The following is a 21,210-nucleotide window of genomic DNA, read 5'->3' as shown; positions in this document are numbered from 1 at the left end:
CTTATCCGTCCCCAGGATTACACCGGGGTAGGTAGATAAAGTCTTTGCTGACCCATGACTTGTTCATCTTGGCTTCTTTTAAAAACAATGTAAGCAAGGGTTACTCCAAGCGGAGTCTCCCTTTTTTCCAAAAATTGGGCCCCACACACACCCACCCCTTCAGTGGCAGCAGTTGTGCCCCAGTTGTACACTTCACAGCTACATTTGCATCAAGCACATTCAAAAATACGCCATTCTTATCCGTCCCCAGGATGACACCGGGGTAGGTAGCAAAGTCTTTCCTGATCCCAGCTCTGTTCATCTTGGCTTCTTTTAAAAACACAGCAAGCAAGGGTTACTCCAAGCGGAGCCTCCCTTTTTTCCAAAAATTGGGCCACACAGACACCCACCCCATCAGTGGCAGCACTTGGGCCCTAGTTGCAAACAGGATGTTTTGATTTGCATCAAGCACATTTAAAAATACGCCATTCTTATCCGTCCCCAGGATGACACCGGGGTAGGTAGATAAAGTCTTTGCTGACCCATGACTTGTTCATCTTGGCTTCTTTTAAAAACAATGTAAGCAAGGGTTACTCCAAGCGGAGTCTCCCTTTTTTCCAAAAATTGGGCCCCACACACACCCACCCCTTCAGTGGCAGCAGTTGTGCCCCAGTTGTACACTTCACAGCTACATTTGCATCAAGCACATTCAAAAATACGCCATTCTTATCCGTCCCCAGGATGACACCGGGGTAGGTAGCAAAGTCTTTCCTGATCCCAGCTCTGTTCATCTTGGCTTCTTTTAAAAACACAGCAAGCAAGGGTTACTCCAAGCGGAGCCTCCCTTTTTTCCAAAAATTGGGCCACACAGACACCCACCCCATCAGTGGCAGCACTTGGGCCCTAGTTGCAAACAGGATGTTTTGATTTGCATCAAGCACATTCAAAAATACGCCATTCTTATCCGTCCCCAGGATGACACCGTGGTAGGTAGCAAAGTCTTTCCTGATCCCAGCTCTGTTCATCTTGGCTTCTTTTAAAAACACAGCAAGCAAGGGTTACTCCAAGCGGAGCCTCCCTTTTTTCCAAAAATTGGGCCACACAGACACCCACCCCATCAGTGGCAGCAGTTGTGCCCTAGTTGCAAACAGGATGTTTTGATTTGCATCAAGCACATTCAAAAATACGCCATTCTTATCCGTCCCCAGGATGACACCGGGGTAGGTAGCAAAGTCTTTCCTGATCCCAGCTCTGTTCATCTTGGCTTCTTTTAAAAACACAGCAAGCAAGGGTTACTCCAAGCGGAGCCTCCCTTTTTTCCAAAAATTGGGCCACACAGACACCCACCCCATCAGTGGCAGCACTTGGGCCCTAGTTGCAAACAGGATGTTTTGATTTGCATCAAGCACATTCAAAAATACGCCATTCTTATCCGTCCCCAGGATGACACCGGGGTAGGTAGATAAAGTCTTTGCTGACCCATGACTTGTTCATATTGGCTTCTTTTAAAAACAATGTAAGCAAGGGTTACTCCAAGCGGAGTCTCCCTTTTTTCCAAAAATTGGGCCCCACACACACCCACCCCTTCAGTGGCAGCAGTTGTGCCCCAGTTGTACACTTCACAGCTACATTTGCATCAAGCACATTCAAAAATACGCCATTCTTATCCGTCCCCAGGATGACACCGGGGTAGGTAGCAAAGTCTTTCCTGATCCCAGCTCTGTTCATCTTGGCTTCTTTTAAAAACACAGCAAGCAAGGGTTACTCCAAGCGGAGCCTCCCTTTTTTCCAAAAATTGGGCCACACAGACACCCACCCCATCAGTGGCAGCACTTGGGCCCTAGTTGCAAACAGGATGTTTTGATTTGCATCAAGCACATTCAAAAATACGCCATTCTTATCCGTCCCCAGGATGACACCGGGGTAGGTAGCAAAGTCTTTCCTGATCCCAGCTCTGTTCATCTTGGCTTCTTTTAAAAACACAGCAAGCAAGGGTTACTCCAAGCGGAGCCTCCCTTTTTTCCAAAAATTGGGCCACACAGACACCCACCCCATCAGTGGCAGCACTTGGGCCCTAGTTGCAAACAGGATGTTTTGATTTGCATCAAGCACATTCAAAAATACGCCATTCTTATCCGTCCCCAGGATGACACCGGGGTAGGTAGCAAAGTCTTTCCTGATCCCAGCTCTGTTCATCTTGGCTTCTTTTAAAAACACAGCAAGCAAGGGTTACTCCAAGCGGAGCCTCCCTTTTTTCCAAAAATTGGGCCACACAGACACCCACCCCATCAGTGGCAGCACTTGGGCCCTAGTTGCAAACAGGATGTTTTGATTTGCATCAAGCACATTCAAAAATACGCCATTCTTATCCGTCCCCAGGATGACACCGGGGTAGGTAGCAAAGTCTTTCCTGATCCCAGCTCTGTTCATCTTGGCTTCTTTTAAAAACACAGCAAGCAAGGGTTACTCCAAGCGGAGCCTCCCTTTTTTCCAAAAATTGGGCCACACAGACACCCACCCCATCAGTGGCAGCACTTGGGCCCTAGTTGCAAACAGGATGTTTTGATTTGCATCAAGCACATTCAAAAATACGCCATTCTTATCCGTCCCCAGGATGACACCGGGGTAGGTAGATAAAGTCTTTGCTGACCCATGACTTGTTCATCTTAGCTTCTTTTAAAAACAATGTAAGCAAGGGTTACTCCAAGTGGAGTCTCCCTTTTTTCCAAAAATTGGGCCCCACACACACCCACCCCTTCAGTGGCAGCAGTTGTGCCCCAGTTGTATACTTCACAGCTACATTTGCATCAAGCACATTCAAAAATACGCCATTCTTATCCGTCCACAGGATGACACCGGGGTAGGTAGCAAAGTCTTTCCTGATCCCAGCTCTGTTCATCTTGGCTTCTTTTACAAACACAGCAAGCAAGGGTTACTCCAAGCGGAGCCTCCCTTTTTTCCAAAAATTGGGCCACACAGACACCCACCCCATCAGTGGCAGCACTTGGGCCCTAGTTGCAAACAGGATGTTTTGATTTGCATCAAGCACATTCAAAAATACGCCATTCTTATCCGTCCCCAGGATGACACCGGGGTAGGTAGCAAAGTCTTTCCTGATCCCAGCTCTGTTCATCTTGGCTTCTTTTAAAAACACAGCAAGCAAGGGTTACTCCAAGCGGAGCCTCCCTTTTTTCCAAAAATTGGGCCACACAGACACCCACCCCATCAGTGGCAGCACTTGGGCCCTAGTTGCAAACAGGATGTTTTGATTTGCATCAAGCACATTCAAAATCAACAAGCATTTACTCTCCCCAGGATGACACAGGGGTAGTAAATTCCTTCTGGATCCATGACTTGTTCATTTTGATGAACGTCAGTCTGTCCACATTGTCACTGGATAGACGCGTGCGCTTATCTGTCAGCACACACCCAGCAGCACTGAATACACGTTCAGAGACAACGCTGGCAGCTGGACACGACAAAATCTCCAAGGCGTAAGTTGCGAGCTCTGGCCATTTTTCTAGGTTTGAAGCCCAAAAGGAGCAAGGCTCCAGTTGCACAGTCATGGCATCGATGTTCATTTGGAGATACTCCTGTATCATCCTCTCCAGCCGTTGAGTATGTGTCAGACTTGTTGTCTCTGGTGGCCTTGCAAAAGAGGGTCTAAAAAAATTATGAAAAGATTCCATAAAATTGCTGTTACCGGCACCAGATACGGTCCTACTGGTACGGGTAGACTGTTGAAGATGACGAGACCGTCCCATGTTTGTCAAGTTACAACTGGGAGATTCCCTCCCTGCATCTGCACGGTTGTTTGGTGGAAAAGCCGAGCTAAGATCGAGTAACAGCTTCTGCTGATACTCCTGCATACGTGCGTCCCTTTCTATGGCTGGAATTATGTCACAAAATTTGGACTTGTACCGGGGATCTAATAGTGTGGCAATCCAGTAGTCATCATCACTTCTAATTTTGACAATACGACTGTCATGTTGGAGGTAGTGCAACAAAAAGGCACTCATGTGTCTTGCGCAGCCATGCGGACCAAGTCCACGCTGTGTTTGTGGCATAGAGGTGCTACCCGTTCTTTCTTCCTCTGACATCTCCCCCCAACCTCTTTCAACTGAAATTTGACCAAGGTCTCCCTCATCCGCTGAGTCTTCCATGTCCATGGACAGTTCGTCCTCCATTTCTTCATGTTCTCCTGCACCTTGCTCAACATTTCGCCTGCTACTATGCGCCCTTGTCGATCCCTGTCCCCCATGGTCCCATGCCTGCTGCGTTGGTGATGATGAATGTCTGGACCTTGGTGATGTTGTTGTCCCTTGCGCATATGAATCCTCCTGTAGTTCCTTCCCTTCATGTTGTCCCACCCCCTGACTCCGAATAGTGTTTAGCGTGTGCTTCAGCATGTAAATGACTGGAATCGTCATGCTGATAATGGCATTGTCAGCGCTAAACATATTCGTCGCCATGTCGAAACTGTGCAGAAGGGTGCATAGGTCCTTGATCTGAGACCACTCCATCAGGGTGATCTGCCCCACCTCTGCATCTAGTTGGCCCAGGCTATACGTCATGACGTATTGCACCAGGGCTCTGCGGTGCTGCCACAGTCGCTGTAACATGTGGAGAGTTGAATTCCAGCGTGTCGCCACATCGCATTTCAGGCGATGAACCGGCAGGCCGAAAGACTTCTGGAGCGATGCAAGTCGCTCTGCTGCGGCGCTTGAACGGCGGAAGTGAGCTGACAGTTTTCGTGCCCTGTTCAGAAGGCCATCTAGGCCGGGATAGTGTGTTAAAAATTGCTGGACGACAAGGTTCAACACGTGAGCCATACAAGGTACGTGTGTCACCTTGCCCAGGCGAAGTGCCGCACCGAGGTTTGCAGCATTGTCGCACACGGCCTTACCAGGCTGCAGGTTGAGTGGAGACAACCATTTATTAAACTCGGACCGCAGAGCTGACCACAACTCCTCAGCTGTGTGACTCTTATTCCCAAGACATGTCAAGCTAAAGACCGCCGGATGCCGTTGCGCTCTGCTGCCAGCATAGTAATGAGGGGTGCGTGATTTTTTCTGCGCAGTGAGAACGCTGGTGGCCTGACCAGGCAGGCTTGGGGCGGAGGTGGAGGACCCAGATGAGGTGGAGGATGCAGAAGCTGTGGCGGAACTTGGACAGACAGAGGATTGACACACAAGTCGTGGGGACGGCAAGACTTGTGCAGCAGACCCTTCACCATCTATCACCATAGTTACCCAGTGCCCAGTCAGCGACATGTAACGTCCCTGTCCATGCTTACTGGTCCAAATATCGGTGGTGAAATGCACCCGTTCACACACAGAGTTTCTCAAGGAAGCGGTGATGTTGTGTGCGACATGCTGGTGTAGCGCGGGCACACCTTTCTTAGAGAAGTAGTGGCGACTAGGCATCTGGTACTAGGGCACAGCGACAGACATAAGGTCTCAAAAATCCTGTGTGTCCACTAGGCGGAAAGGCAGCATTTCGGTAGCCAACAGCTTACAGAGGGATAGAGTCAACCTCTTAGCTTTGTCATGGGTCGGAGGAAGTGGCCTTTTATTTGACCACATCTGAGGGACAGAGATCTGGCTGCTGTGTGTAGACGGTGTTGAGTAGGGTGTCCCTGGAAAAATGCAGGTTAGTGAGGAAACTGCAGGCGGAGACATGATGTTGCCTTCATCCAACGTTGGTGCTATCGATGTCTGAGAGAGCTGTACACACTCACTTGTTTCCCCTTCCAAACCAACTGACGACCTTACAAGCAAACTGCCTGTTGCGGTTACAGTGGTGGAAGTTTTACGTGGAAAAACAGGTGTGACAGCTGTCCCCACAGTCCTAGAAGATGAAGAGCGTGCGGATGCACTGGAAGGGGCGGGCGGTGGATGGTTCGCTCCGCTAGGCCGCATTGCAGCACGGTGAGCTTCCCACCGGGACCTATGATATTTATTCATGTGACGATTCATGGAAGAAGTTGTCAAACTGCTGAGGTTTTGACCTCTACTAAGAGAATCATGACAAATGTTAGATATCACATGAGTTGGGCGATCTTTTTCTATGTCAAAAAAGGACCAGGCTAGGCAAGGCTTAGAGGCCATGCGACCTGTTGATCCACCCCGAATAATGCTCATAGGCAGAGTGGTGGCTGAGGATGCAGTTGTAGACATGCTACCAGTGCTCCGACTCTGTCCAGGAAGGCGCAAGGTAACTTCGTCGTCGGTTGCATCCTCCTCCACCGCCTCTGTTGACCTCCTCGAGTGCCTGACTGGGGGTTGACAGTAGGTGGGATCTAGAACGTCATCATCAATTGTTGTGTTTGCACTCCCCTCCCCCTCAGACCGAGCCTCTTCTTGCCCTGACCGAATATTTAAGTTGTCATCCCAATTTGGTATCTGCGTCTCATCTTCATCAGTATGTTCCTCATTGTCTATAACCACAGGTGTTACAGTTTGTGACAAAGGGTCAACATTATGCTCAGAATCTTGGTCCTCACGGCCTGAATCAGAGTCACAAAGGTTCTGGGCATCACTGCAGACCATTTCCTGTTCTGTACTCACTGTAGCTTGGGAGCAGACCTCTGATTCCCAGGCTATAGTGTGACTGAACAGCTCTGCAGACTCAGCCATCTCAGTTCCACCATACTGTGCAGGGCTGATGGAGACTTCAGAGCTGGGAGAAATCAAGTGTGATTGGGATGACAACTCAGAGGACTGGTGTTTTTTGGATGCGGTACTTGAAGTGGCTGAGAGGGCACTTGTTGGACCACTTGAGATCCATTCAAGCATTTTCCTTTTTTGCCCATCATCTACCTTTCTTCCTGTTGTTCGTGTCCGTAAAAAAGGGAGCACATCGGATTGTCCACGGTAAGTAGTAGACATCTTACTTTTGCTGGTAGATTGTCTATCTTCAGCAGATGATAAAGGAGCTTTGCCACCTTCCCCACGGACAAAACCTTTTTTGCCTTTTCCACCACGCCTCTTCCCCTTTCCACCAGCATCTGTCATTTTGCCACTCATGTTGATTGCGACAAGATTGTGGACTGAAAATGTGGTAGTAAAAATTGAGAGGTGGTGAAGATTGCAGTGGTGGTCTAGCTTTATTAACAGCAGAATAATAAAGAATAAATATCCCTGACAATGCAACTTAGTTATAATGAGTTGGAGTGTGCAACGCAGGCAGATGCGCTCTGCAAATGTCTTGGCACTAGTGGGACTATAGCAAAGTCCAATAGCCACGTATAGGATGCCACTAGGTACACTGAGTGTTTGCTAGTATAATGGCTTAGTTATAATTAGTTGGAGTGTGCAACGCAGGCAGATGCGCTCTGCAAATGTCTTGGCACTAGTGGGACTATAGCAAAGTCCAATAGCCACGTATAGGATGCCACTAGGTACACTGAGTGTTTGCTAGTATAATGGCTTAGTTATAATTAGTTGGAGTGTGCAACGCAGGCAGATGCGCTCTGCAAATGTCTTGGCACTAGTGGGACTATAGCAAAGTCCAATAGCCACGTATAGGATGCCACTAGGTACACTGAGTGTTTGCTAGTATAATGGCTTAGTTATAATTAGTTAGAGTGTGCAACGCAGGCAGATGCGCTCTGCAAATGTCTTGGCACTAGTGGGACTATAGCAAAGTCCAATAGCCACGTATAGGATGCCACTAGGTACACTGAGTGTTTGCTAGTATAATGGCTTAGTTATAATTAGTTGGAGTGTGCAACGCAGGCAGATGCGCTCTGCAAATGTCTTGGCACTAGTGGGACTATAGCAAAGTCCAATAGCCACGTATAGGATGCCACTAGGTACACTGAGTGTTTGCTAGTATAATGGCTTAGTTATAATGAGTTGGAGTGTGCAACGCAGGCAGATGCGCTCTGCAAATGTCTTGGCACTAGTGGGACTATAGCAAAGTCCAATAGCCACGTATAGGATGCCACTAGGTACACTGAGTGTTTGCTAGTATAATGGCTTAGTTATATTTAGTTGGAGTGTGCAACGCAGGCAGATGCGCTCTGCAAATGTCTTGGCACTAGTGGGACTATAGCAAAGTCCAATAGCCACGTATAGGATGCCACTAGGTACACTGAGTGTTTGCTAGTATAATGGCTTAGTTATAATTAGTTGGAGTGTGCAACGCAGGCAGATGCGCTCTGCAAATGTCTTGGCACTAGTGGGACTATAGCAAAGTCCAATAGCCACGTATAGGATGCCACTAGGTACACTGAGTGTTTGCTAGTATAATGGCTTAGTTATAATTAGTTGGAGTGTGCAACGCAGGCAGATGCGCTCTGCAAATGTCTTGGCACTAGTGGGACTATAGCAAAGTCCAATAGCCACGTATAGGATGCCACTAGGTACACTGAGTGTTTGCTAGTATAATGGCTTAGTTATAATTAGTTGGAGTGAGCAACGCAGGCAGATGCGCTCTGCAAATGTCTTGGCACTAGTGGGACTATAGCAAAGTCCAATAGCCACGTATAGGATGCCACTAGGTACACTGAGTGTGTGCTAGTATAATGGCTTAGTTATAATGAGTTGGAGTGTGCAACGCAGGCAGATGCGCTCTGCAAATGTCTTGGCACTAGTGGGACTATAGCAAAGTCCAATAGCCACGTATAGGATGCCACTAGGTACACTGAGTGTTTGCTAGTATAATGGCTTAGTTATAATGAGTTGGAGTGTGCAACGCAGGCAGATGCGCTCTGCAAATGTCTTGGCACTAGTGGGACTATAGCAAAGTCCAATAGCCACGTATAGGATGCCACTAGGTACACTGAGTGTTTGCTAGTATAATGGCTTAGTTATAATTAGTTGGAGTGTGCAACGCAGGCAGATGCGCTCTGCAAATGTCTTGGCACTAGTGGGATAATAGCAAAGTCCAATAGCCACGTATAGGATGCCACTAGGTACACTGAGTGTTTGCTAGTATAATGGCTTAGTTATAATGAGTTGGAGTGTGCAACGCAGGCAGATGCGCTCTGCAAATGTCTTGGCACTAGTGGGACTATAGCAAAGTCCAATAGCCACGTATAGGATGCCACTAGGTACACTGAGTGTTTGCTAGTATAATGGCTTAGTTATAATTAGTTGGAGTGTGCAACGCAGGCAGATGCGCTCTGCAAATGTCTTGGCACTAGTGGGACTATAGCAAAGTCCAATAGCCACGTATAGGATGCCACTAGGTACACTGAGTGTTTGCTAGTATAATGGCTTAGTTATAATTAGTTGGAGTGTGCAGAGGACAAGGGGGTACAGTGGCAGGATTGTGGTGCTCTGGGTAGAGGAATGGAAGCCTGCCTTTCTATTCCCTCCTAATGCTGAAATGCAGGGAGGAAATCCCTGACCTTGGCTGCACAGACGCTGGCGCTGTTTTCAGGACCTGTCACCTTAACTCTGACCCTGCCGGTTTGAGCCCTTAAAAGGACTGCTATAAAGTGCTCTCCCTATGCTGTCTAACGCTGTGTATGCAGCGCATACAGCTGTATCGGCTATAGGACTCAGGAGCACGGAGCTGCGACAGTGATGTCTGACACCAAAGACGCAGAAGGCAGATAATGGCGTCCTGTAAGAAAATGTCCGGTTTTATAATGCAGGGACATGTGACATGGACATCCTATCACGCATGCCGTTGCTTCTCTGGCTCAAAGTCCACTTAGCTGTGTGTGTGTCTGGGATTGGCTGACATGCTGGCCCGCCCCACAAGACGCGCGCGCTTAGGGAAGGAAGACAAGAAAAAAAAAAAAAATGGCGATCGCCATTATACAAACAGCAGTGATCTGAAGGCGCTGTTCACGCACACTATACACTGAAATGTCATAATAGTGTGATTCACAGAGTGACTTACACTATTACAGCAGAAACCAAGCTAGGATTTAGCTGTTTTTTTGCTGCTAGAACCGTTCTCGAACGTTTCTAGAACTATCGAGCTTTTGCAAAAAGCTCGAGTTCTAGTTCGATCTAGAACATGCCCCAAAATCACTCGAGCCTAGAACTGGAGAACCACGAACCACGAACCGCGCTCAACTCTAATCCTGAGGCTGAAAAAAAAGAAAAAATCCATCAGAGAGATAGCAGACATGCTTGGAGTAGCAAAATCAACAGTCGGGTACATTCTGAGAAAAAAGGAATTGACTGGTGAGCTTGGGAACTCAAAAAGGCCTGGGCGTCCACGGATGACAACAATGGTGGATGATCGCCGCATACTTTCTTTGGTGAAGAAGAACCCGTTCACAACATCAACTGAAGTCCAGAACACTCTCAGTGAAGTAGGTGTATGTGTCTCTAAGTCAACAGTAAAGAGAAGACTCCATGAAAGTAAATACAAAGGGTTCACATCTAGATTCAAACCATTCATCAATTCCAAAAATAGACAGGCCAGAGTTAAATTTGCTGAAAAACACCTCATGAAGCCAGCTCAGTTCTGGAAAAGTATTCTATGGACAGATGAGACAAAGATCAACCTGTACCAGAATGATGGGAAGAAAAAAGTTTGGAGAAGAAAGGGAACGGCACATGATCCAAGGCACACCACATCCTCTGTAAAATATGGTGGAGGCAACGTGATGGCATGGGCATGCATGGCTTTCAATGGCACTGGGTCACTTGTGTTTATTGATGACATAACAGCAGACAAGAGTAGCCGGATGAATTCTGAAGTGTACCGGGATATACTTTCAGCCCAGATTCAGCCAAATGCCGCAAAGTTGATCGGACGGCGCTTCATAGTACAGATGGACAATGACCCCAAGCATACAGCCAAAGCTACCCAGGAGTTCATGAGTGCAAAAAAGTGGAACATTCTGCAATGGCCAAGTCAATCACCAGATCTTAACCCAATTGAGCATGCATTTCACTTGCTCAAATCTAGACTTAAGACGGAAAGACCCACAAACAGACAAGACCTGAAGGCTGTGGCTGTAAAGGCCTGGCAAAGCATTAAGAAGGAGGAAACCCAGCGTTTGGTGATGTCCATGGGTTCCAGACTTAAGGCAGTGATTGCCTCCAAAGGATTCGCAACAAAATACTGAAAATAAAAATATTTTGTTTGGGTTTGGTTTATTTGTCCAATTACTTTTGACCTCCTAAAATGTGGAGTGTTTATAAAGAAATGTGACAATTACTACAATTTCTATCAGATATTTTTGTTCAAACCTTCAAATTAAACGTTACAATCTGCACTTGAATTCTGTTGTAGAGGTTTCATTTCAAATCCAATGTGGTGGCATGCAGAGCCCAACTCGCGAAAATTGTGTCACTGTCCAAATATTTCTGGACCTAACTGTATCTAACGATATATCACCGGGGTCATGGATTCCGTGACGCACATCCAGTATCGTTAGCGACATCATTGCATGTGACAGCTACGAACGACTGTTAACGATGGAAAATACTCACCTAATCATCCATCGTTGACACGTCGTTTCTTTTAAAAAAATCATTGATTGTTGAGTACGCAGGTTGTTTGTCATTCCCGAGGCAGCACGCATCGTTACGTGTGACAGCTTGGGAACGACAAACTACAGTTTACCTGCGGCCGCTGGCAATGCAGAAGGAAGGAGGTGGGCGGGATGTTACGGCCGCTCATCTCTGCGCCTCCGCTTCTATTGGGCGGCCGCTTGGTTACACCACTCTGACACCACACGGACCGCCCCCTTAGAAAAAAGGTGGTTCGCCGGCAACAGCGATGTCGCTTGGCAGGTAAGTCCGTGTGATGGCTCCTAACGATATTGTGAGCCACGGGCAGCCATTTGGCCGTGACGCACTAACGACGGAGGCGAGTACGCTTGCCAGCGATACCGCTGCTTGTAACGGGCCCTTAACACACTAAAAACAATATTTTACATTCATTTGTATCGTAATATTCTAGGAGCTGTAACTTTTTTTCTGAATGAGACATTTTAGGGCTTATTTTTTGCTGGACTATTTGCTGTCTTTTTTAAGTGGGTTTTTGTGATTTTTGTTAATTTATTTTGTGTGTTTTTAACTTTTTTACGTATCTTATTGAACTTTTTTTTCAGTTAGTCGGACAATGAGACATGAATATGTTTTACTCTAATCAGTGGTTTCGTACACGATTGTGTGTACAGCAGTGCAGGAGACATGTCAGAGATTCACTGAAACACAGTCTGTTAGACCCAGCTCATTGCAAGATCTAACAAGCCTATGTACCATGGGGTCATCAGATAACCTCAAGGTACCATGGAAATGCCCCCACATTATGATCACATGGGGCCGATCCTGCCAAAATGGGACTTTTAACTGCTTTTTAACCTCTTAGATACAAGTGTCATGATTGACAGCAGTATTTAGGGGGGTAATTGGCTGAGAATCAGTTCCAAAAGGGGTCGAGGACAATTCCCACTGATGTCAGCTGTCATGTACAATTGTCACCTGTGAGATTTTCAGCAATGAGGAAATAAGGCCCTTTAACAATTGCCTTTTTATGCAGATAACTTAATTGTTGAGGTAGATGACTAAGTGATGTTTGAAGTTCCTAATCTGTTTACACAGCATTTATTTAGCTCTGTGAATACAGTAATCAGGAATACAGAGGTTTTAATAAACCATCTCTGTCTTCTCTATGGGAAGTCTGGCTGTGTTTGCATCTGTCTCCCAAACTCCACAGCTGCACAATGTCAAGCAGCTGCTTACTTTGCAATGATGTTGTCACAATTGTCTCCCTGCATGTAGAGACCAGTGGCAGCTTTTGATTTGGAACCTCTCTTCTGGCTCTCTACATTTAAATGGAATTTCATTTTCATGGCACTGAAGTGTTACGTGTCAGTTTTTCTCTTGCAGCCTTTCCAAGCAGTTGTTTTCTGAGTGTTTTCAGCTTCACTCACTTTGTAGTCATGCCCTTCAGTTTTAAATAGGGGTGTATCCCAGCAGTCCCTGCTGAAGATACAAAGTCTTTTGGTCTCTGGCCGCCATTGAGGAAGGTTCTGCAGTTGTAGTTTCCTGTGCTCAGGCAATATCCATTGTGTTGCTTTCCCTCTGTTTGTCTTTGCTTTCCTAGTGTGTTGATAGTGCAGCAGTAAGGTCTAGTAAACCCCACTTGCCCCTTTCTAGCTAGGTCCTGTATAGGGTCTTTCAAGGGTCTCAGGTTCCTGTTCGGTGCCAGTTGCAGAGACTGTAAAGGGACTGGCTAGGAGAGGAGGGTCATTTGCATGTGAGAATAGGAGGTGTCCCACCAACCCCTCTCACTAGTCCAAGGGTCTCCAGTTTTTTTGTGTTCCTGGTGTCCCCTTTTTGTGTTTTTGTTGTGCATCAGACACACATAGGTCTCAACGCACCCCACCATGCTTGCTACACCCAGCAAGCGTGACAGATATTTTAGAATATTATTGCAGAGTAATATGCAGATGACACAAATATTTATGGTCTATCGTTTGACTGGAAGAAGTTAATAATCTTAGTTATTGTAAACCACTATTGATTTTTCTGGATTTCTTTTGCATAAAGAAGCATTATGTAATGTCATTATATTACTCACTTTGAAAAAAAGTTTTTCCTTAGTCATTTGTTTCATATAAAATGTATCAAAGTATTGTTTTTAATACAATATTATTTATTTGAGGAGCAAACACTGTTAGATTTACTTTCCTCACTCATATATATTATACATTCTAGTCACTGAAGAACAATCTGACTGCAGTCACTGAGTTTTTCCTTTTAGGATTTCAAGTCAACCAATATTTAAGAATCTTATTATTCTGTCTTTTTCAAATAGTTTATTGTGGGACAATATGTGGGAATCTTCTCATCATCACCCTGGTGTCCACCAGCAAGAACCTCCACACCCCGATGTACTTCTTCATCGCACAACTGTCCATTACTGACATCTTGGTGATCACAGATATTGTCCCCAATATGCTCCACATTATATTATATAATGGGGGGACCATTACTTTTAGAGACTGCATCACTCAGCTATATTTTTTTAGTGTCTCTGAGGCATTTGAATGTTCTCTTCTCGCGGTGATGTCGTATGACCGGTATGTGGCCATCTGTAATCCCCTCCGTTACACCTCTATCATGACCACTGCATATTGTGTGACATTGTCTATTACTTGTTGGTTGCTTCAATTTTCTATTTTCTTTATTTACATCATACAAACGGCAAAACTGAATTTTTGTGGTCCAAATACCATGGATTATTTATACTGTGATATTGTCCCCTTACTAGAACTTTCCTGTTCTGACACCTATATTTTCCACTTGGGGATTTATGTAATAGGTGTTCCTAATATCCTCATTCCAACAACAATAATTATATTGTCTTATTCATACATAGTTTTATCTGTCTTAAGGATCTCATCCAGCATCGGCAGACATAAGGCCTTCTCCACCTGCAGCTCCCACCTCACCGTGGTCTCCATATTCTACTGGACGATGTTCACTGTTTATGTCATTCCAACAAGAAGAGAAACGATAACCATGAATAAGATCCTGTCTCTGCTGTTTACTGTATTTACTCCTCTGGTGAACCCCATTATATACAGTCTGAGGAATAAAGACATCAGAAAAGCCTTACAAGGAACATTTAAGAAGTGTTTTGTCTTCTAAGGCCGCACTCACATCAGCGGTATTTTGCCGCAAAACCAGATCCGTCTTAAATGTGTTTAAGTTCCATTCATTTACAACGGAATCGCGGCGACATGCGGTTGCGTGCGGCATACACAACCGCATGTCACTGCATCTTGCTGCAATTCCATTGTAAATGAATGGAACTGAAACGCATCTATGACGGATCTGGTTTTGCGGCAAAATACTGCTGAAGTGAGCGCGGCCTGAGTTAACAACTAAGATTAAAAGTAACAACTTTTGTAGATGTTTTACAATAAAACAATGCAAATACTGGATGTACAATCTATTAATGATTCTTCTACTTTTGAACTTGCACAGTCCTATTTTTAAATTCTGACGTTTCTCCTGATCTGGTAGCAACTTTTGGATGTTTCAGGTTATTCATTTAACTGTGTAATAGTTATTTTCAGAGTCTTTGTGCATTACATTAGTATACAATTATTATGTTTAATTATTATGTTTTGACATTATTAAATCTAATATATAAAGCTCAGTGTGTGTGTGTGTGTGTGTGTGTGTGTGTGTGTGTATGTGTGTGTATGTGTGTGTGTCCGCTAAAGGAATTTGCACCGTCACATTTACAATCACGAAATTTTGCACAGACACCCCATGTTACTCAGGGAACATCATAGACTATGTTTTGACCAGAAATTTAACTCCAAACTTTACAGTTACTCTGCAAAAAACCTGCTTTCATTAAAGTGAACGGATCTGCAACTTTCAGGTTATTAATACAAGGGAGCTGTGATTGGTTGCTATAGGAACAAAATAAATTGTTAGTATAAGAAGCTTATGTGTTAGGTAATAAGATGTCAGAGGGAATTTGGATAGAGAGAGACAAGGAAAGAGACAGACAGGGAAAGAGAGAGAGAGAGAGAGGGAGAAAGGTAAAGAGACAGACAGGTAAAGAGACAGACAGACAGTGAAAGAGACAGACAGAGGCAGACAGACACAGACAGATGGGGAAAGAGACAGGCACAGACAGACAAGGAAAGAGACAAACAGAGAGACAGACAGAGACAGATAGGGAAAGAGACATACAGACAGGGAAAGAGACAGGGAAAGAGACATAGACAGGGAAAGAGACAGAGACAGACAAAGATGGGAAACAGATGGAGAAAGAGACAGACGGGAAAAGAGACAGATGGGGAAAGAGACAGATGGAGAAAGAGACAGACCTGAAAAGAGACAGAAGGGGAAAGAGGCAGATGGGGAAAGAGACTGACAGACAGACAGACACAGAGAAAGAGAGAGACAGGCAAAGAGTTAGACAGACAGACAAAGAGAGAGAGACAGACAGAATGATAGAGATAGACAGACAGAGACACTGATACAGGGACAGACAGAAAGATAGACACAGGCAGAGAGATAGACACAGACAGAGATATACACACAGACAGACAAATAGACATGGATAGAGACAGAGACAAACATGGATAGAGACAGAGACAGACAGGGAAAGGGAGAGACAGAGTTAGACACACAGACAGAAAGAGACAGACAAACACAGACAAACAGGCAGATACAGACAGTCAGAGACAGACAGACAGACAGAGAGACAGCTACTATCCTGGGCAACGTCCGGGTACTACAGCTAGTCTTAAATAAATCTGAAATTTACAAAAAAATAGATAATTAAAAATACATTTTATACTATCCTTTTAATAGATCGCATCACCCAAAAAATAATTTATTAGCAATTATCATATATCTACAGTGCGCTGCCATTATTTATGCCTTTTTGTGTAATGGGGACAGCTGAAGATTCTTTGCAGTTTTTTTTTAATTTTCAAGGAATGTAAAAACGAATAACTTTTTAAGATACAGCACAGTTTTCTAAATGTTTTGATGGGCATATATGTTAGAAAACCTAAAAAATAACAGTTCAAAATGTTCATTACTCAAAATATTAACAGGAATTTTTACATCATTTTTAATCCCTTAAAGATGAAGCTAATTTTGTACTTAATGACAAGGCCATTTTTTGCAATTCTGACCAATGTCACTTTCACAGGTTATAACTCTAAAACAATTCAACGGATCCTGGTGATTCTGATAAAAAATGTTCATGACATATTGTACTTCATGTAAGTTATAAATATAGGAAAATATGTTTTAATTTATTTATGAAAAAATTGGAAGTTTGATGAAAATTTTGAAAATTTTCAACTTTTAATTTTTATGCCCTTTAACCAGAAAGTTGTCACACAAAATAGTTAATAAACTACATTTCCCACATGTCTACTTTACAGCAACGCAATTTTTGAACCAAAAAGGTTGGGGGTTGAGAAGTTAGAAGGGCCCCTTACCCGAGATATCCTATAGTCAAGTTTGTGTTTGCTTTTGTAATTGTCTTTGTTTTCGGTGTGTGGGATGAGATTTATCATTTTGAATTTTAATATTTGATAAAAAAAAAAATTTAACTTTAGAATTAAGGTATATTCTGTTAAAATTTAGATTCACTGCCTTGTATTTATTGCTTGCTGAGGTCTATAAGTGTTCAAGGTTCATCAGCAATTTCCCTTTTTTTCAACAAAATTTAAAAAAACATTTTTTTTATGGATCACATCACATTTGAAGTGATTTTGATAACCCTAGGTGAAAGAAAATATCCAAAAGTGCCACCATTCCAAAAACTGCAGCCCTCAATGTACTCAAAACCACATCCAAGAACTTTATTAACCCTTCGTGTGCTTCACAGGAACTAAAGGGATGTTGAGTGAAAAAACAAAAATATCATTTTACCTAAAAATGTGACATTAGCCCTAATTTATTCACTTTTAGTAGAAATACAACAATACGCACCCCAAATTGTTACCCACTTTCTTATGAATAAGCTGATACCCCACATGTGGTCAGAAACAACTTTTTAGACAAATCGGTGGCACCGGAACAGAAAGAGCAATATTTTAATGGTAGAACACATATTTGTCGGAAATAGATTGTGGTCACCATGTTGCATTTGCTGGGCCCTTAACCCCTTCACCCCCGTTTTTTTTTTCTCTCTTTCTTCCGAGTGCCGAAACGTTTTTATTTTTCTGTCAATCTTCCCATATCAGGGATTGTTTTTTTGCGGGACAATTTATACTTTCAAATTAAACCATAGGTTTTACCATATAGTGTACTGGAGAACAAAAAAATTTAAAGTGTGGAAAAACTGTACTAAAAAAAAACAATAGTTTTTGGGATATTTTATTCACTGTGTTCACTATATGGTAATACTGATGTGATGCTGTGATGCCTCAGGTCGGTGTAAGTTTGTAGATACCAAAAATGTATAGCTTTACTTGTAGCTAAGGGGTTAAGAAAAATTCACAACGTTTTGCGCCGTTTTCCGAAACCCTAGCGTTCTCATTTTTCTGGATCAGTGATGGCTTATTTTTTTGCGCTTTGAGCTGACATTTTTTACAGTACCATTTTTGCGCAGATCATTTTATCGCGTGTTATTGCATTTTGCGCCAAATTTGCAGCAACCAAAAAACGTAATTTTGGCGTTTGGAATTTTTTGCCGCTACGCCGTTTACTGATCAGTTTAATTGTTTTTATATTTTGATCAATCAGGCATTTCTGAACACGGCAATACCAAATATGTGTATTTTTTTTAACCCTTTAATTTTCAATGGGGCGAATGGGGGGTTATTTGAACTACTTTTATTTTTTTATTTTTTTTTACATTTTTTAAAACTTTTTTTTGCTTTTTTTTTTTTTATTTTACTAGGTCCCTTAGGGGAACTTAATGATCAGCAGTCTAATCGCTCTTCCATTTCTCCAGATCACAGCTACACAGCTGAGATCTGCAAATATGCTGCTTTACGCTCACTGCCGGAGCTCTTCCGATGATTCATGATGGCTACAGGTGTCATCACATAATCCTGTGCTACCATGGCAACCACCAGAAGTCACGTGATCATATGCGCGCGTATACATCTCACTGCCAGATTTTGGTACTTAGATGTAAGGGGTTAATAGTGGCGGGTGGAACGTGATTCCACTAGTGACTAGCAGGCATACATTTCAGCTGTTGAAATCAGCTCATATGTGTGCGGATCGACATGGACTGCCCACGGCAGCCCGTGAGCATTAACCTAACATAATCCATGAAGTACCCAGTACGTCATGTGTCATGAAAAGGTTAAGATACCTAAACAGCAGAAACCTCCCACAAATTACCTCATCTTGGAAACTAGACCCCACAAAGATTTTGTTTTGAGGTACAGTGAGCATTTTGAACCAACAGGTACTTCACAGAATTTGATAACATTAGGTCGTCATATTGAATATTTTCATTTTTTTCTCAAAGAATTTTGCTTTAGCACCAAATTTTTCACTTTTTTCAAGAGATAACACCAAAAAGTGGACCCCACAGTTCGTTATCCACTTTAGTATGAGTGTAGTGATACCCCATATGCACTCAGAAACCTCTGTTTGGACAAATGGGAGGGCTCGGTATGGAAAGAGCATTATTTGAATTTTGGAAAGCAAATTTGACTGAAAAAGGTTGCGGGTACCATGTTGCATTTTGTGGGCCCCTAAGGTACCTAAACAGCAGAAACCCCCACAAGTGACCACATTTTGGAAACCAGACCCTTCAAGAAATTTAACTAAATGTTTGTTGAGTATGTTGAACCCCCGGGTGCTTCATTGAATTTTATAACATGGAGACGTGAAAATAAAAAAATACGTTTTACCACAAAATTGTTACTTTAACCAGATAGCTTTTTTTCACAAGAGTATCAAGAAAAAATGCACTATAACATTTATTTTGCAATTTATCTTGAGTACGCTAATACCTTATATCAGTGGAAATCCACTGTTTACGCACATGACAAGGCTCGAAAGGGAAGGAGCACCATTTGACTATAAAATTGACTGGAATCATTAGCAGATGCCATGTTGCATTTGGAAAACCCTTAAAGTGCCTATGCAGAGGAGCTCCCCTACAAGTGACCCAATTTTTTAAACTAGACCCCTCAATGAATTTATGTAGCTGTTTGGTAAGAACTTTGAACCCCCAGGGGCTTCACAGAATTTTATAACATTGAGCCATGAAAATAAAAAATACATTTTACCATAACATTGTTACCTCAACCAGATAGCTTTTTTTTTCCTCAAGGGTGAGAGGAAAAAATGCACCATAAAGTTCATTGTGCAATTTCTCCTGAGATTGCCGATACCTCATATGTTGTAGAAATCAACTGTTTGGGTGCACGTCAGGGCTTGGAAGTGAATCAGCGCAATTTGACTGCAAAATTGGCTGGAATCATTAGCAAATGCCATGTCATGCTTGGAGAGCTCTTGAGGAGCCTAAACAGTGGAGCTCCCCCACAAGTAACCTAATTCTGGAAACTAGACCCCTCAACAATTTTATCCATGTGTATAGTGAGGATTTTGAAGCCATAGCTACTTCACAGAATTTGATAACCTTAGGTTGTTATATTAAAACTTTTCATTTTTTTCACAAAAAAATAGTTTTAGCACCAAATGTCTAATTTTTTTCCACTCCAAAAAGTGGACCAAATAGTTTTTTATCCAATTTCTTATGAGCGCAGGGATACCCCACATGTGGCCAAAAACCTCTGTTTGGACAAATGGTAGGGCTTGGAAAAGAAGGAGCACCATTTGAATTTTTGGAAAAGTTTAAATAAATTGCGTGTACCAAGTTTCATTTGTAGGGCCCCTAGGGTACCTACAATATATATCAGAAAACCCTAGAAGTGACCCCATTTAGGAAACTAGACCCCCTCAAGGATTTTATTCAGGGGTATAGTGAGCATTTTGAATCCACAGGTTTTTCACAAAAATGTTGCTGTGTTGCCAAATGTCTCACTTTTAGGCTATGTGCCCACGATCTGGAGTCACTGCTTCTAGTACACAGTGCAAGCCTTCCTGCAGGGATGTGAGTGTAGTAAAATGTGAGTGTAGAATTTTTAAAATTTTATTTTTGGAAATTATGACCTATTTGTTAAAGAGCGGGCGTCAATAAAGAATCACAACTCACTATTTATTACCCAGAATCTAGAGTTTTTATAATTATCCCACAGCCCTACTAATATATTTTATTGATATGGGTCTCAAAAATTAATGAGCAACCTATTGATTTTGCAACCTTCTTTCTCAGATATCATTTCAGTTTCAGAAACCTGAAAAGGCATCTGTCAGTAGGATCAACCCTTCTAAGATGTTTATATGGGCATGTAGGTCATAGAAGGTTCAATAAAGTGATACTTTGATATGTGCAGCATTTTAGGAGTGCCACCACAGAGCCTGCTTACAATTTCCCCATAGAGCACACAAAACCCATCTAAATTAACAAAAAATGATTAAAAAAATTGATCCAAGTTGAGAAGGAGGTAGAGGTGGATGTAGAGGTGGAGAGCTCCTCACAGAGCAATTTTTTTAAGCCTCTTTTCTTAGTATTACCCCTTTAATTTAATATTGAATAAAGGAAAATATCTTGAACCAGGAGGCAGATGTCAATGTGCATTGTAGGTGAGATTAACTACAGGTTTAATGCTTCGAAGTTCACATAGATAGGAGAGCAATAGTGTACAATAGTCATATGCACTGTTCTCAAAGATGTGTGTGCCGCATATCAGCACATTTCCTAATAGAAATCGGTATGGGTACTTGT

At 43.2% G+C, this 21,210-nt stretch overlaps 1 protein-coding gene across 1 annotated transcript in view; it reads left to right on the top strand.

Annotated features, from left to right (window-relative positions):
* The window catches only part of LOC142303008 (olfactory receptor 1500-like), a 40,705-nt gene extending 26,147 nt beyond the window's left edge, over positions 1–14,558 (top strand). The window contains exons 2-3 of the mRNA XM_075344109.1: positions 12,053–12,186; positions 13,623–14,558. Coding sequence (XP_075200224.1) covers positions 12,053–12,186; positions 13,623–14,558 — 1,070 coding nt within the window. The remainder of the gene's footprint in view (positions 1–12,052; positions 12,187–13,622) is intronic.
* Positions 14,559–21,210: the final 6,652 nt, after the last annotated feature.

Source organism: Anomaloglossus baeobatrachus, chromosome 4, assembly GCF_048569485.1.
Source record: "Anomaloglossus baeobatrachus isolate aAnoBae1 chromosome 4, aAnoBae1.hap1, whole genome shotgun sequence".
NCBI lineage: Eukaryota > Metazoa > Chordata > Amphibia > Anura > Aromobatidae > Anomaloglossus > Anomaloglossus baeobatrachus.
The sequence above is the reverse complement of the archived record's forward strand: the minus strand, read 5'-3'. Positions and strand labels throughout refer to the sequence as shown.